We start from the raw sequence: 14,389 nt of genomic DNA, 5'->3' as shown, positions 1-14,389 counted from the left end.
CGGAAGAGCGTCCCCCCCCCCCCTCGAACACGTGACCATTTCTCCCAGTCCGCGGCGGACTTGTGCACACACGCCAGAGCTGCGTCTCGCCCGTCAGGGTTCAGTGCCAGCACGGCTGTAACGCGCTGTCAAGCGGAGTGATAAATGCGTATACAAGCTCCCATCGTTTCTAAAGAATGCGCCGAAGCAGACGTTCCGTTAGGCGCACTGAATGTGCGCGACGTGTCCGAGTTTTGGGCGAAACGTTCGAATAAAGAGGGTGCGGCGAAGAACTTACTGTCAGGACTAGCACGAAGTTAGAGCGTAGCTCCTTCGAGATCAGTTTGAAAAGCGAGAGAACAGAAGAGAGCGCATACTATCAGTTCAGTTCAGTTTATTAACCTTAAGAGCTTCCCGAAGGAAGCATTACATAAGGGGTGGGTTAGAACTTCTCACATAGACATTTCATATTGATTAGTTATATGCTGCTGAAACAATGATGGGCAGGTGATGGCGGCAATGTCAGCAGGAAGGCCGTTCCAGTCTTTGGTAGTTCGGGGGATGAACGAGGCGGAGAAGTGAGCAGTTCGGGCACGTGGGCGCGCGACCTGCTGCGGATGACTGGGGTGTAGTGGCTCTCAGCCTGGTCATTAGTGGCTAGAGACGAGCGCTGCATTTGTGTTTCGGACGCTTCAAGCATTTACGCACTCAGAATAATTGACGACCTCCCGTCGCCCTATCAACTCGCTCGCTCGTAGATTTCGCTGCAACTAAAACCACTTCGCCAAGTGTATACTAATACACGCTGACGCAGTCTGCGCGGCCACCACTACAAGAGCCCGTCACCGTGTCCCGCAGCGAATTTCAGCTATTGAACACTGGAAGTCGTGAGGTGCCGCATTAAGGGAGCGTTTCATCGCAACAAATTGCCAAAGCAGTTCTTATGTAAGAAGGAACGGTGCCGTCTCACGCCTATACTTGAAGCAAGCTCGACTGTCAAACTCTGCATCCCCATGCAAGAAGCCCTTTGGTTCTGTTAAGTGCCGGGGGGAGAGGAGCACATCACGTTCATGCTTCTTCCCTTTATATTTTGAATCTGTCCCGCCGCGGTGCTCTTTGTGGCTAACGTACTCGGCAGCTGACCCGCAGCAGGTCACGGGATCGAATCCCGGCTGCAGCGGCTGCATTTTTCAGTGGAGGCGAAAATGCTGTAGGCCCGGGCGCTCAGATTTGGGTGCACGTAAAAGAACCTCGGGTGGTCGAAATTTCCGGAGCCCTCCACTACGGCGTCTCTCACAATCATATGGTGGTTTTGGGACATTAAACACCACATATCAGTCAATCAATCAATGAATCAATCAATATTTTGAATCTATCGGTGGCGTAACTGCGCGCGAAGAACCGCAGTCCCAAGTCGTGGCAAGTGCCGCCGCACCATCTGGGAGACTCTATACACTGGCCGTGGACAGTCCAGGGGTCTTGTGAGCCTCTCGAAAAGCGCCTCTACCCCCCCCCCCCCCCCCCAAAAAAAAAAGCACCCACGCGTTTCGTAAGATTTTTTTTTTTCAGTCTAGCGCGCGCAACTGGCGAGAGGGAGCAGAACTGCGCATGCGCTTGATCTAAGAGAGGTGCGTGCGTTTGCGCACGCCGGAGATCCGCACGCTATAGATCGCGGCGCTTGCGTTGCGCCCGCAACGACCATTGCGTACCTTACCTGCGGCTCTCGCGACATCTCGACCCGATTTGATCGATTGATCGTCCCAAAACCACCATATGATTATGAGAGACGCCGCAGTGGAGGGCTCCGGAAATTTCGACCACCTGGGGTTCTTTAACGTGCGCCCAAATCTGAGCACACGGGCCTACGACATTTCCGCCTCCATCGGAAAGGCGTTCTCCTTTCGTTCCGTTGAAAAGAACGCACCACATAAACGAAAACATCAAGTAAATTTGAACCAACAGTTGTTTGGTAACGCTTCTTTATATTAAATGAAAAAAAAAAAGTGCCCACTCCTAGCGAAGGGATGCGATCAGAAGCAGAGAGACAGAGGGATGAAGATCAGGGAATAAATTTTGAGTCGAAGAATAACATGCGGCCAGGCCTTTTCTTCTATTCTCGTTACCGTGACAACGACTGACACGCTGTAAATTATAGTACACGATGCGCTCACATCTTTACGGCGGTCGCTTTCTTGGACACAGCACGTTTCCGCAGCGCAGCAGAGAAAACGAGCTGTCGGGACTGCTCGCAAAAGTGCATTAAAAAAGAAATCCCTAAATAGCCACGTCAATAGATTTACTTGCGGTAAACTTTTTTTTTGTAATCCAAGATTTGCGTTTTCGTCACACACACACACACACACACACACACACACACACACACACACACACACACACACACACACACACACACACACACACACACACACACACACACACACACACACACACACACACACACACACACACAACGTCAACAGACCATTGATTTCACACTTAGTAAAATAATAACGCTCAGTTGACAGTGTTAATATAACCGTAAAGGAGATAATACGAATGACGTAAGTTCGCGTAAATAAAATAACCAGTAAATAGTTTGCTAAACAAACTAGAAGGCGGAAACAAGGCCTAGCGTATATAAAAAAAAGAACACTATAAGCTTATGAGCAGCCTGATCAGACTTTTGGGATAGAAAATTGAGCGTATACATATATATCAGAAAAATCGGTCACTGGAGAGAATCAGACTATTGTGCGACCAGGCGGGCGTCTTTTCGTCCACAAGTGGGTGACTTCCTCATTCCAGGCTTAGCCATGGCTAGCCGCCGACGCCCGAGCCCTTTCCACTAGTCGTCAGAGCTGGTCCTCAGGGATCATCGACGCCTCCCACTGGTCTTCTGGATTATCTTGTCCGCTCGGTTTATCCATGGGCGAGGTAATAGGGTTGTTTCGACAACCTCATACCATGTGCTCGCCTGTAGCCTTCTACATGTCACAGCTTGCTTCCTATTTGAGCCTTTTTTTTTTTCTGAGCAGATTGATAGCGGCATCGTTGCTTTCGGTAGTGCGCGAGTGGGTCGGAGTATTTTCGTGGTAAAATAAAACAAAAATCGCTCGGTTGTATAAGACTATAGGCTTTGAAGAATTATGTTCAGAAACTAATGAAAATCAGCTTTACTAATATCAACTCGCACCCGAAAGGGTGCCCGGGAACGCCAGAAAGATAATTTGCGAAATATTTTTAGCCACCGAGCGTCTGTGAACAAAGTGCTCAGCTAAGACCGTAGCCGTGTTCAAACGAGGAGGTCTGAGAAAAAAAAAAAAAACACCGTTCATAGTGTTCAGCAGCGGCAAAAGACAGAACCTGCGCAAAGTGGTGAATTTCTATCCGTTTGGGTAGACTCTGTACAGTAACGGTATCCCGATTAATCGAATGAACCTGTATCGAGTCACACTCGACGTTTTTTTACATACCGAGTTTTGCGGGTCGAAGATTACTCTCGGATACTTTTTTTGTAAGTCGGAACATTTTAGTTTAAGCCACCTAATATACAGCCTCCAGCCACCTAATATATACCCCCGTATTCACAAACGCTCCTTCACTCAAGGAGTCTCCTCGACTTGAAAATGTCGATGGGAGCACCGTCTCTTGGCGGGTCAAGTCACTGCATATCGGCAATATCCTGCAGCGATTCTTGAGAAGCGTAGCGTCAATTTCAGTCGAGCAGCGGCGCAGTGCGCAACTCAAGTGAAGGATAAAATTCGAGTCGAGGAGCGTTTCTGAATACGGGACATAGTCTCCGCGGCTCCAAACAAGATACAGCGCGGCTCGTATACTAATCTGAAGTTTGGGAAGACGGCGCGCGCCCATCAAGGAACAAGCGCCGGCCACGAGAGCCCCACAGCAGGGCAGTTCCGCAGAAAGAAGGAAGCCAGGCTTGGCGCGGCGACCGTGTTTACTATAGCGTCGGGAACTTTCAACAGCGCTATCTGCAAGCGGCCCGTCGGGGTGAGAGCTATCTGCAAGTCGGGGTGAGCAGGGCGCACACTTACCAGCAATCGGCGCCTCCAGTTGCACTGGCGCCGGCCGAGGTTCGTTCGGTTGGACACGTCCTTGAGAACCCTGCGCCCAGACAGCACACACGGGTTGAGCAATGGGGAGGCGGCTACATCAGCCACGGCACTGGTGAAACTACACTCTTCAAAAGTTACTAAAAAAAAGGTAGCAACTGCAGCAGTTACTACCATTTTGCTACCTGTTTACTACCTACGTTAGTAAACAGTTACTAGCTGCAACCGTTACTAACTTTTCGCGCCCTGTTCACTACCTACGTTAGTAAACAGTTAGTAACTGGAATGAAAGAGCTAGTAACTGCAGTCGTTACTCGCTTTCTTGCCCCGATACTACCTCTTTGCTACCCGGCTATTGACTATCTACTCCAAAATGGTGTGCGATTCCTAACACATCCCGAACATTTCCCGAAGTTGTGTAGTAATTAGACATTGATTGACCAACATTAACAATGAAGAAATAATGTGCCAAAATAATGAACAGGGTTGTCTCGGTTACTACTTCTTTTCTTGAAACCTTTAAAAGTTACTACCCATGGGTGGATTCCGATTCTGATAATTTATGAGAGAAATCGTCTCGACGTGTCAGTATTAAACAAAAAAATTATGACGCGGAAGTTAACCATACATTCAAGGAAATACATTTTGCTTTAAATTACACAACCGAGATGTGTAAACGTCATTCTGATATTGTCGAAACGGAGAAGTACAAGTTAACGAACCATAAGCGAGTGCTACACCCTCTTTAACAGACAATTACAACGAACTCACTAAATTACAGAAAATTAACAAGACCAGCGGATCAAAATAACCAGACGGTCACAAATAGCCTCGAAGGCATTCACAATTAATCCACTGCAGGGTGTCTCCAAATATTGTCATTGTTTTGGCGCGTCCAACCCCCAAAAACGGTCCTTACCTTTTAGCGCTGATATATTAGCCGTGTGAAGCATTCAAATGCCCTGAGAATGAGTTCGGTACCTTGTTTCGGCTGCTGTACATAATGCTTTTTTGTGGCTCTTTTATAATGAATAGATATGACATATTTTTTTACGAATAAGGCTGATTAAAAGTCTTGTGTTACATTCCCAAACACACGTAACCAGGTAGTACAATACAGTGTCATAGGTTCACATTTGCTATATTTCATCCTGAAACACAAGTGCTCCCTTGTGCCACACACGCACATGGAAAGAAAGGGCTATATATACCCCACGCTTACTTTATACTGCATGCGTAAAAAGTAACGAACTTGTTAGGTCTATGCGTTCTTTGCGTTCATGGTACACCACGCTACCTTTCCCGAAGTTGTGTAGTAATTAGACATCGATTGACCAACATTAACAATGGAGAAATAATATGCCTAAATGAATAAACAAGGTAGTATTGGTTACTACTCTTTTTCTTGAAACCTTTAAAAGTTACTACCCATGGGTGGTAACGGCTAGGGTAGTAACAGTTACTAATTGCTGGTAGTAACTGCAACGGTAGTAACTGTTACCACCCTCGCGGTTACTAACTGCGCTTACTACCAGTGTTGTAACATGTGACAAACCATTACTATCCCAAAGTTAGCAAGTACTGGTACTTCTTTTTTTTTTCTCTACGAGTGTACGCGCACGCATGTATGTACTATAGTCAGAGTCAAGCGCGACGGGCGCCTTAGCTGCTGGTTGCTTTCGAAATGCGAACTGAATTGCGATGCTTCCCCAGAACAAATAAACGTCCTCTGCCGCATGCAAAGCTGCTTTAGCAATGTTTCAAACTAGGAAAAAAAAAAAAAAAACTTAAATGAAGCAAGATTTTCGTCCACCGAGATCCGTAGCAGCGATTGACGGTGGAAAGTTCGCGATGCTATGCGAGCAGGAAAATAAATTATTTGTTTTTACCAATCGCCTTTGCCACCGATTACATAATAATTTGCGCAACATCCACTCGATTCTGTCCTAAAAGCAATAACATCTACTTGTGCATTTATACAAATGAAGCTAAACACCTTCACGTGAGACCACGTTAGACATTTCATTTAAAAAAAAAAAAAGCAAGTAAGCGAAACGGCTGGATCTCCCGTAATCGAGAGTAGACGGAAGCATGAAATGGCTACCGTCTGAGTATATTGTCTGCAGACGATAGCAGCCGCAATTTTAGTATCCGCTCGTGCGTATCTGCTTTCACTGTACACTGTCAACCTTTATGAAAGGGAACACGTGGGCGCGTCGCATGCGCCCTGCGGCGGCTGCCTACAGGACCATCATCAACCAACAGCAAAAGGCGTTGGCTGTTGGCGTCATCTATTGGCAAACAAAACAACTATTTATGGCCACTGGACAAGCGCTGCAAGATACTGTAGGCAGAAATGGCTTAAGTGAACGAGTTGATGACAGAAGGGGTGCTCCCGTTCCTATAGACCTGAAGTTAGATTTTGGGCCTACACACGTGTGTTGGCGCTTTCATCCTCGTTCACTTAAGCCAGTGCTAGATTTCACTTCAGACCATTCAAAGATAATGAAACAGGGCATAGGCGCGTCATATGTTCACTCAGCCTTGCTTAGGACGGGCAACAGATTAGCTTCCCAGGTAGCAACACACAACCAAGCAGGTTTTTCCGGAACACACCATCGCGCAAGCCTGTGAAAAGGTGCGCGAACGTTTGAAGCCAAATCGTTCACAGGCGGGAGGCGACAAAGAACGAACGGGCTATGAGAGCAAAAGAGTACACGGCCATTCCGTACACTCATCGTGTGACTCACGGTTTGAATAACTGGCCCTACGTTGATTGATTTGTGAAGTTTAACGTCCCAAAACCACCATTGTGATTATGAGAGACGCCGTAGTGGAGGGCTCCGGAAATTTCGACCACCTGGGGTTCTTTAACGTGCACCCAAATCTGAGCACACGAGCCTACAACATTTCCGCCTCCACCGGAAATGCAGCCGCCGCAGCCGGGATTCGATCCCGCGACCTGCGGGTCAGCAGCCGGGTACCTTAGCCACTAGACCACAGCGGCGGGGCAAACTGGTCCTACGTTGCGGCGTTGATGTAGTTTTTTTTTTCCTCTTCCCCACAAAAGCTGGAATCCATTAGCGCAAAAGTCAGGAAAAGCATTGACACACAAGTCAGAGTACATGGGAGGGTTCGCAGCGTTTGCAGCATCAAACACACTCTTCGGTACATTGAATGAATAATGGCGGTCATCGTCTACCTGATTCCACTATCATGCGGAAAATCATACACTGGACAGAGCGGGAGATGTATCAATATCCGTCTTAGGGAGCATGAACGATCACTATCGTACACCGAACCATGTTCACTCGCCGCCCATAGTAAACAGTGCGGTTGCATTCCGTTCTTCGCCGACACTGAAATATTGTCACGTCATAAACAACAGTTAGCGAGGGAGATCGTCGAAGCGTTCCACATTCAAAGGAAAGGGGATAAATGTATCAGCGTACCCTCTATCGCGCTAAGCGATGCGGAATTCCAATACCTAAACGCCCCCTACACATGTTGATATCAATGATTATCTGTTTTCTGTCCATTTTTACACCTTTATATTTGCATGCTCTTAATAAAAATCTGTTGCGAGTCAGCACCCGTGTTGTGCCCTTACTTTTCTTCTAAGTCCTCGTTCTCCAGTGCGCTATTAAAATCAAGATAAATCCGTACCAACTCACTCAAGTTGCAATTATCATACTGTAGACAGCCGTTGTAGAGGTCACGTGATCACGTGTTCCCTTTCATAAAGAACGACAGTGTACAGGTGGCGCCACAAACGGCGAACGGTGGCGAAAAGCGGATGCGAGCGCCTCATAGAAGCCTTGCGCAAAGCACCCGCTACAAGCCGTTGTTGTCATCCAATTTCCATTCTAGTTTGATACTTGCACTGCCAACACTGCTTTATTAGATAGCCATGACGTTCCTCACATCGATCATTCAATTTTATTTGTGTGAGAATGACGGGCCCGTTTTTTTTTTTCAATACTGTGCACATGCTCGATGCAATACGCACGTTCTTAACGCGTATATTGAAGTTGCTTGCCTGATTTGTTAACATAGACAAAATAAAGACTGTTGGCACCTTAAAACGGACATCTCGCTTTATTGAACATTCCGAACATTGATATGTGGGGTTTAACGTCCCAAAACCACCATATGATTATGAGAGACCCCGTAGTGGAGGGCACCGGAAATTTTGACCACCTGGGGTTCTTTAACGTGCACCCAAATCTGAGCACACGGGCCTACAGCATTTCCACCTCCATCGGAAATGCAGCCGCCGCAGCCGGGATTCGATCCCGCGACCTGCGGGTCAGCAGCCGAGTACCTTAGCCACTAGACCACTACGGCGGGGCGAACAGCCGGAACAGTACAACAGCTATGTAGTAAATCACGGTTGTACGCCAGCTTAGTGCGTTTCCTCTCGTTCCCGGATGTGACCTTCGTGCAAGCCTTGTATTGAACGCGTGCTCGCGCCAAAGAGAGGTCTTTCTTCCTATTGTTATTTTTTTTCGAGCGCCTTGACGGTGATAGGCATTGGGCGGAGCAGTTTAGGGGCCCGGAAGGTCGTGTGCTGTCGCTTCGCCTAACTCGGGCAAAAACCCCGCACACAAATAGAAAAGAAAAAGAAAGAAGAAAAGAAAGAAACGGGGGAAGTAGGGAGAAAAATAGAAATGAATGGACAAAGAGTGAAAAAAAAAACACAGAAAAACTGCTAAGGCGAAAAAGAAAGAAAACCTAAGAGAAGGCTGCCCAGCTCCACACTTGAGGCAGCTGCAGACTAGTGCAAAGCTGCATTTTTTTTTTTTGCGTGTTCACGCATGTAAACTAAACCGCCAATAAAAACTGTTTCCGGAATATTCGGTATAATCCCGCAAGTGAAAACATTCTTGGTGGCGCACAAGACGGTCCCAGCAGAACGCCAGGTTACGGGAACGAAGCAACGTTAATTGGTATTCAAGTTAAATTTGAGCAATTACAAGAGGCAGCAGAGCGGAGAACATTAGATGTTTATTAAAGACGGTTGAAAGAAAACAGCTATAGAGCGGAATCGTCGAGCTGAGGTCGAATTCTATTCGCGGAATAACTTATCAAAACACAGTAACAACAAACTAGCGTGCAAATTCGAGCAAGCGTTATAAATACTGAATACCGAGGTCGCCCAAACCAAACAACGTTGCCGCTCAATGCGGGCAGACGCTGCGCCGTGCTCCCTAATGGGCTGCAGAAATAAGACGCCTAATTCTTCCTCGAATCACTACCACCAACAACAACAATGCGGTGTAGAAACCGACAAGTGCGTTTGCGCATCGCCGAGCTATACTTACAATTCGTGGTGCTGTTTTATCGACAACAGCCCGACAGCACTTTGTCATGAAGTACACCGTTAGCTCTGTAGAATGCGCGACTATTCAATTATTGATTTAATGGCTTAGTGGAATTGTGAGAGATAGTGTGCGTCCGTGTGTAAGATTGATTGATTTGTGGGGTTTAACGTCCCAAAACCACCATTTGATTATGAGAGACGCCGTAGTGGAGGGCTCCGGAAATTTTGACCACCTGGGGTTCTTTAACGTGCACCCAAATCTGAGTACACGGGCCTACAACATTTCCGCCTCCATTGGAAATGCAGCCGCCGCAGCCGGGAATCGAACCCGCGACCTGCGGGTCAGCAGCCGAGTACCTTAGCCACTAGACCACCGCGGCGGGGTCCGTGTGTAAGAGACAATGCATATTGGGGGGGGGGGGGGTATAAAAAAACAAATAAAAGTACCCCGACCCGTACCACAAGCATAACGGGTTAGAGTCAGTGCATGTGTTGCGTTCTTGATTTAAAACATATTGTTTTAATTGCACCAGCCCATATACATTGGGATGCACGTTACCCCACCACTTATGTGTCGTTCCGTTATTCAATCGCAGCGATCTCAGAGCTATCACAGTCCAAAGTTAAAAAAAAAATTCCCCATCGCGTTGACGTCTTCGCACAAGAAGAACAATCTTGCCCTGCACGCCCCGTCAAGTAGCTGCCCACGTAAAGATGAAGAAGGGCAACTGAAGTGCGAGTAAGCAAACGTAGTACAATCGCAGACGAGGCCAATCGAGGAAACGGTGACGCAGGGGCGTCGCAGAACCGGAAGTGCAGGTGTCACAAAACAAGGGTTCGTTTTATAATGTCAGGAGAGACGCGAACAAGTTGAGTAAGATTTGATAGGTGGAGTTTTAACGTCCCAAAACCACCATATGATCATGAGAGACGCCGTATAGTGGAGGGCTTCAAAAATTTCGACCACCTGGGGTTTTTTAACGTGCACCCAAATCTGAGCACACGGGCCTACAACACTTCCGCCTCTATCGGAAATGCAAAAAAGTTTATTAAGCGGTGCCAAACGTAAGGGCGGTTGTTGCGGCACACATAGAGCTTCCTAACATATACATGCCAAGTTTACCGCGGGAAAAAGTTGGCGGGTGTCCCAAAACGAGCGCTCAAAAAGGGCGCGCCGCCAAATTCTCGCGACGAAACGCCGGAAGGACGCCTCGAGGTCAACGATAAAAAAAAGAAAACAAGCATCCAAAGACTCCCCGGGCGCGCGTCCCTCTCCCCTCGGAAGCGTGGGTTCGCCGACGAACCTCCTCGCATCGGCGCCCGAGCAAGCCCTAGAGAGTTCTCGATGGAAAGGGGCGTGGTGATGCAGGGTTGGGTCATCTTTCGCGGACGGCCCTCGTACCGTCTCGCCCTCTTCCCAGCCTTCGCTGCGTATCGCGCCGACGAAATGATGAGACCTTTCTGGAATCTCGCGCGGAAGGTATTTAATCGAGCAGCCGAGATGGGAGATCAGGAGAAGAAGGAAGTTAGCGCCAGTGTGCGTAGGGTATTCCGCCGTGTCTGTCGGCGAAGGTTTTGTCCTTAGTGACAAAGCAGGAGAAGAAAGTATGCGCCAGAGTGCGTAGGGTGTTCCGCCTTGTGGGCGAAGTCTTTTGTTTTCCGTGACAAAGGAGAAGAAGAGGATTTCCCCCTGAGGGGTGAAGACTCGAGCTACAGGCAAGAGTGTGTGTGTCTACCGCTATCGAGCGAAGACGCGTGGCCACAGCTGCGTGTGTGAAACCGACGTGTTTCCGGCGAAGAAGTTTGAAGCTTGGAGAGTGGCCAATTGAAGACGCGAGGTTTCCTGGAAGAGAAACTTCGGGGGCAGCGGAACGACAACAACGCTAGACTTTTAGTGAGTGATTCTCGGAAGAGTATCATTCAGACTTTTGTTCCAAGAACTTTAGACTGAATAAGTTTTCTAACTCTTTAGTCTTTAAGTGTCTTGGTTGTTCGATGCATGCGACTGCATTGTAGTGCGTATTGTTGTCTGTGTCCGTTGTTTCGAGTGTGGCTGATTGTATTGTGTAGTACGTTGTTTGATTGGTGACATATTGTATTCAACTATTGTGGAGTGTGCATACTTGTGTATTGTTTTGATCTGGCATAATTGAGAATATAATTTTGTTTTGTTTATCAACTCTCGGCTCTGACTTGTTCTTTGGGCCACAGCCGGCGTCCGCTGGCGCGCCAAAAAGGACCACTTCTGAATTGTCCACGCTTTCGTGGTGCGGTTTGGGGGGGGGGCGATATTTCGGCCCTTGGAATCAGCCCGGCGATCGCCTCCCTAATTAACGGGACCTGTGACAGCGGGAAACGCTATGCTGCGCAGACGCGCGAAAAATCGAGCGCAGGAGCGGGGGGGGGGGGAGGCACGTGAGCACGCAATAAAGAAAGAACGAAGTGTTCAACCAGGGCAACGCGGGTGTTGGTCTTGTCGCTGTCGTAACATATTGGTGCCAAAAAACCCGGGAGAAGGCCGACATCCTCAGCATCCAGACGTTCCCAGGATGGACAAACTACGCAGACATCGCGGCATCATTCGCGGTGCCACGACCCGACTTTTGTTCGAAGTCACCAATGTCCTCCTGCGAGACACATTACAGTCTGCCACCGACTAGCAGGAAATCCTTGACGGGCTCCGTGGAAAAGATTCAGCTCTCACCGAACTGGATAAACAGATTTCCGCGGAAGCAGCTTTCCCACGCTGGCTGCACGGTGGCGCTACAGGCACGCTGCTCTATGGGCGCTCTGAGACAAAGCCACCTTGAAGATTCTAGGTGGCTTTGTCCGAGATCGCCGATGAATTCTGTGGGTATACGCTGCCTCTCGCACTCTGATCACGAGCTGCCTCTGCATGGCTGTGTTCCAATACTCACCGTAGACGGCTAAATAGACAGCTAAATGGACAGCGGCCATCTTAGGTCCCATTCCAATTCTCACGTAGTCGGCAAAGTAGACAGCTCCGAGAAGACCCCATCGTAGACAAATACGATGCAGGCTACTTTGCTGTCTAAACAAAATGGCGGCTCAGCGAATCGCTCAGATAGATCAAATCTCGCCAGAATGGCCGTCTGCACACAAGCAGACGCTTTCCCAGACGCTCAATGTGAGTAAAGTTTATTTGTTTTTGATTTGAACACAAAACAAGCCATAAGTTACAACTGTTACGTTTTTTTAGCTTTTTTTTTCTCGACGCGAGGTGGCGCATTGTCGCGTAAAAGCTGTCTAAACGTGTTCCAATTATCGGACAGCATGGGCTCGGTGCGGTCTTCTAAGCAGTCTGCGTGGACTGTCTACGTGCTGTCTGAGAATTGGAACACAGCCCATCTGGCGACTCTGAGCCAGAGGACCAGAGCGGCCAACCGAATACGCCAATAATCTTCGTACTTCTGGCCTGCTTTTGGCTCCGTGTGTGTTCGTGTGGCTTGGAGATGTTTTCTCACGAAAAACCGAAAAAAAAATCGGCCAATGATGAGCGTTTGCGCTACACCACCTTATTTTTTTTTAGTCTTACCATTTCGAATCGGGTCACGAAGTTGAAAAGGGTTCGTTCTTTCCTTCAAAACAAAACCGTAACCAGCAATAAACGAAGCCACAAGTGTGATTCGCCGACCGCAAGTACGAAGACTAGGCAAATCTGTGTACTACCCATCATTTCCAAGGTCACTGAACGATCGCAGCGCCAGAGTCCCCTCTAGATAATTTTAGTAAACTATGGCGGCACACAGGCATTGAAAGTACACAGAAACGGCTTTGTAGGTGAGGCGCGCACTCTTCTATTTGACGAAGCCACTTTAACGTCTTGCCCATTTCGACTATTTTCGCAGCCGTGAAGGAATTAAGCGAACATTTAAAGGCTACAATATTAATGAGATTAGCGATATTGTTAAATCTCATTAATATTGCAGCCGTGGTGTTATTCGGTGAAGCTAGCGGCCAGGTAAAAAATATTTCCTTTTCTTAACAACGGGCGCAAACTTGGGAAACGACGACGGCGAACAGAGACGCACACAGCTACACAGCCCGGGAAGCCAACATTGTGTCTCAGACGAGCAGAAGGCGATTTCGTAACACCTTCTCAGTCGACTCAGAAAACATGCCCACCCCTAGTCTGAAGCTTGATTCGCCTAACGTGACTGCACGAGCTCCATGGATACGCTTCCAGGCGATCTTGAAGACGCCGCCTCGGTGGTGCTTCACTGATTGATTGATTGATTGATTTGTGAGGTTTAACGTCCCAAAACCACCGTATGATTATGAGAGACACCGTTGTGGAGGGCTCCAGAAATTTAGACAACCTGGGGTTCTTCAACGTGCACCCAAATCTGAGCACACGAACCTACCGCATTTCCGCCTCCATCGGAAATGCAGCCGCCGCAGCCGGGATTCGAGCCCGCGACCTGCGGGTCAACAACCGAGTACCTTAGCCACTAGACCACCGCGGCGGGGCACGTGGTGCTCCACTGTCGAGTGCTGTGGTCGATGTCAGAGCATGTTAAAGAACATGTTAAACATGTTAAGAGCATGTTAGAGATGGTCTTCCAGAGCCCTCCGTTACGGCGTCTCTTGTATCGTGGTTTTGGAACGTTAAACCCCAAACTTCGAAGCGTGTAACGGTTTAAGCTACAGTTGGTATGGACACGACGATTGTTATATAGCGCGAAAACAGAACGACGACAAAGAGACACGAAGGAGACGTTGTCCCTTTGTCGTCGTTCCGTTCTCGCGCTATGTAACAATCGTCACGTTAAAACCTGTAACAATTAACGCGCGTAACGAGTTGTCACGCAGCGGATTCCGACCAAGGGGGCCCTGAACGCGTTCATCAAGGCCCTGACGGACGTGCTTAGAGCGTTGGCCGAGCACTCGCAAAGGCAAGAAAGCGGCCGGGCGTCGCACAAACGCGGTCGCCCCGGAAAGAGAGCTATCGACCTCGTGGCCTCGCGAGACGGCGGCCAAGGCCGAGTGTTGCTAA

At 48.4% G+C, this 14,389-nt stretch overlaps 1 protein-coding gene across 4 annotated transcripts in view; it reads right to left on the bottom strand.

Moving 5' to 3' along the window:
* The window catches only part of LOC119175769 (M-phase inducer phosphatase 1-B), a 157,930-nt gene that overhangs the window by 113,080 nt on the left and 30,461 nt on the right, over positions 1–14,389 (bottom strand). For all 4 annotated transcript variants that reach the window (XM_075876141.1, XM_075876142.1, XM_075876143.1 and 1 more), the window contains one exon: positions 4,032–4,101. In XM_075876141.1, coding sequence (XP_075732256.1) covers positions 4,032–4,101 — 70 coding nt within the window. The remainder of the gene's footprint in view (positions 1–4,031; positions 4,102–14,389) is intronic.

Source organism: Rhipicephalus microplus, chromosome X (assembly GCF_043290135.1).
Source record: "Rhipicephalus microplus isolate Deutch F79 chromosome X, USDA_Rmic, whole genome shotgun sequence".
NCBI lineage: Eukaryota > Metazoa > Arthropoda > Arachnida > Ixodida > Ixodidae > Rhipicephalus > Rhipicephalus microplus.
The sequence above is the reverse complement of the archived record's forward strand: the minus strand, read 5'-3'. Positions and strand labels throughout refer to the sequence as shown.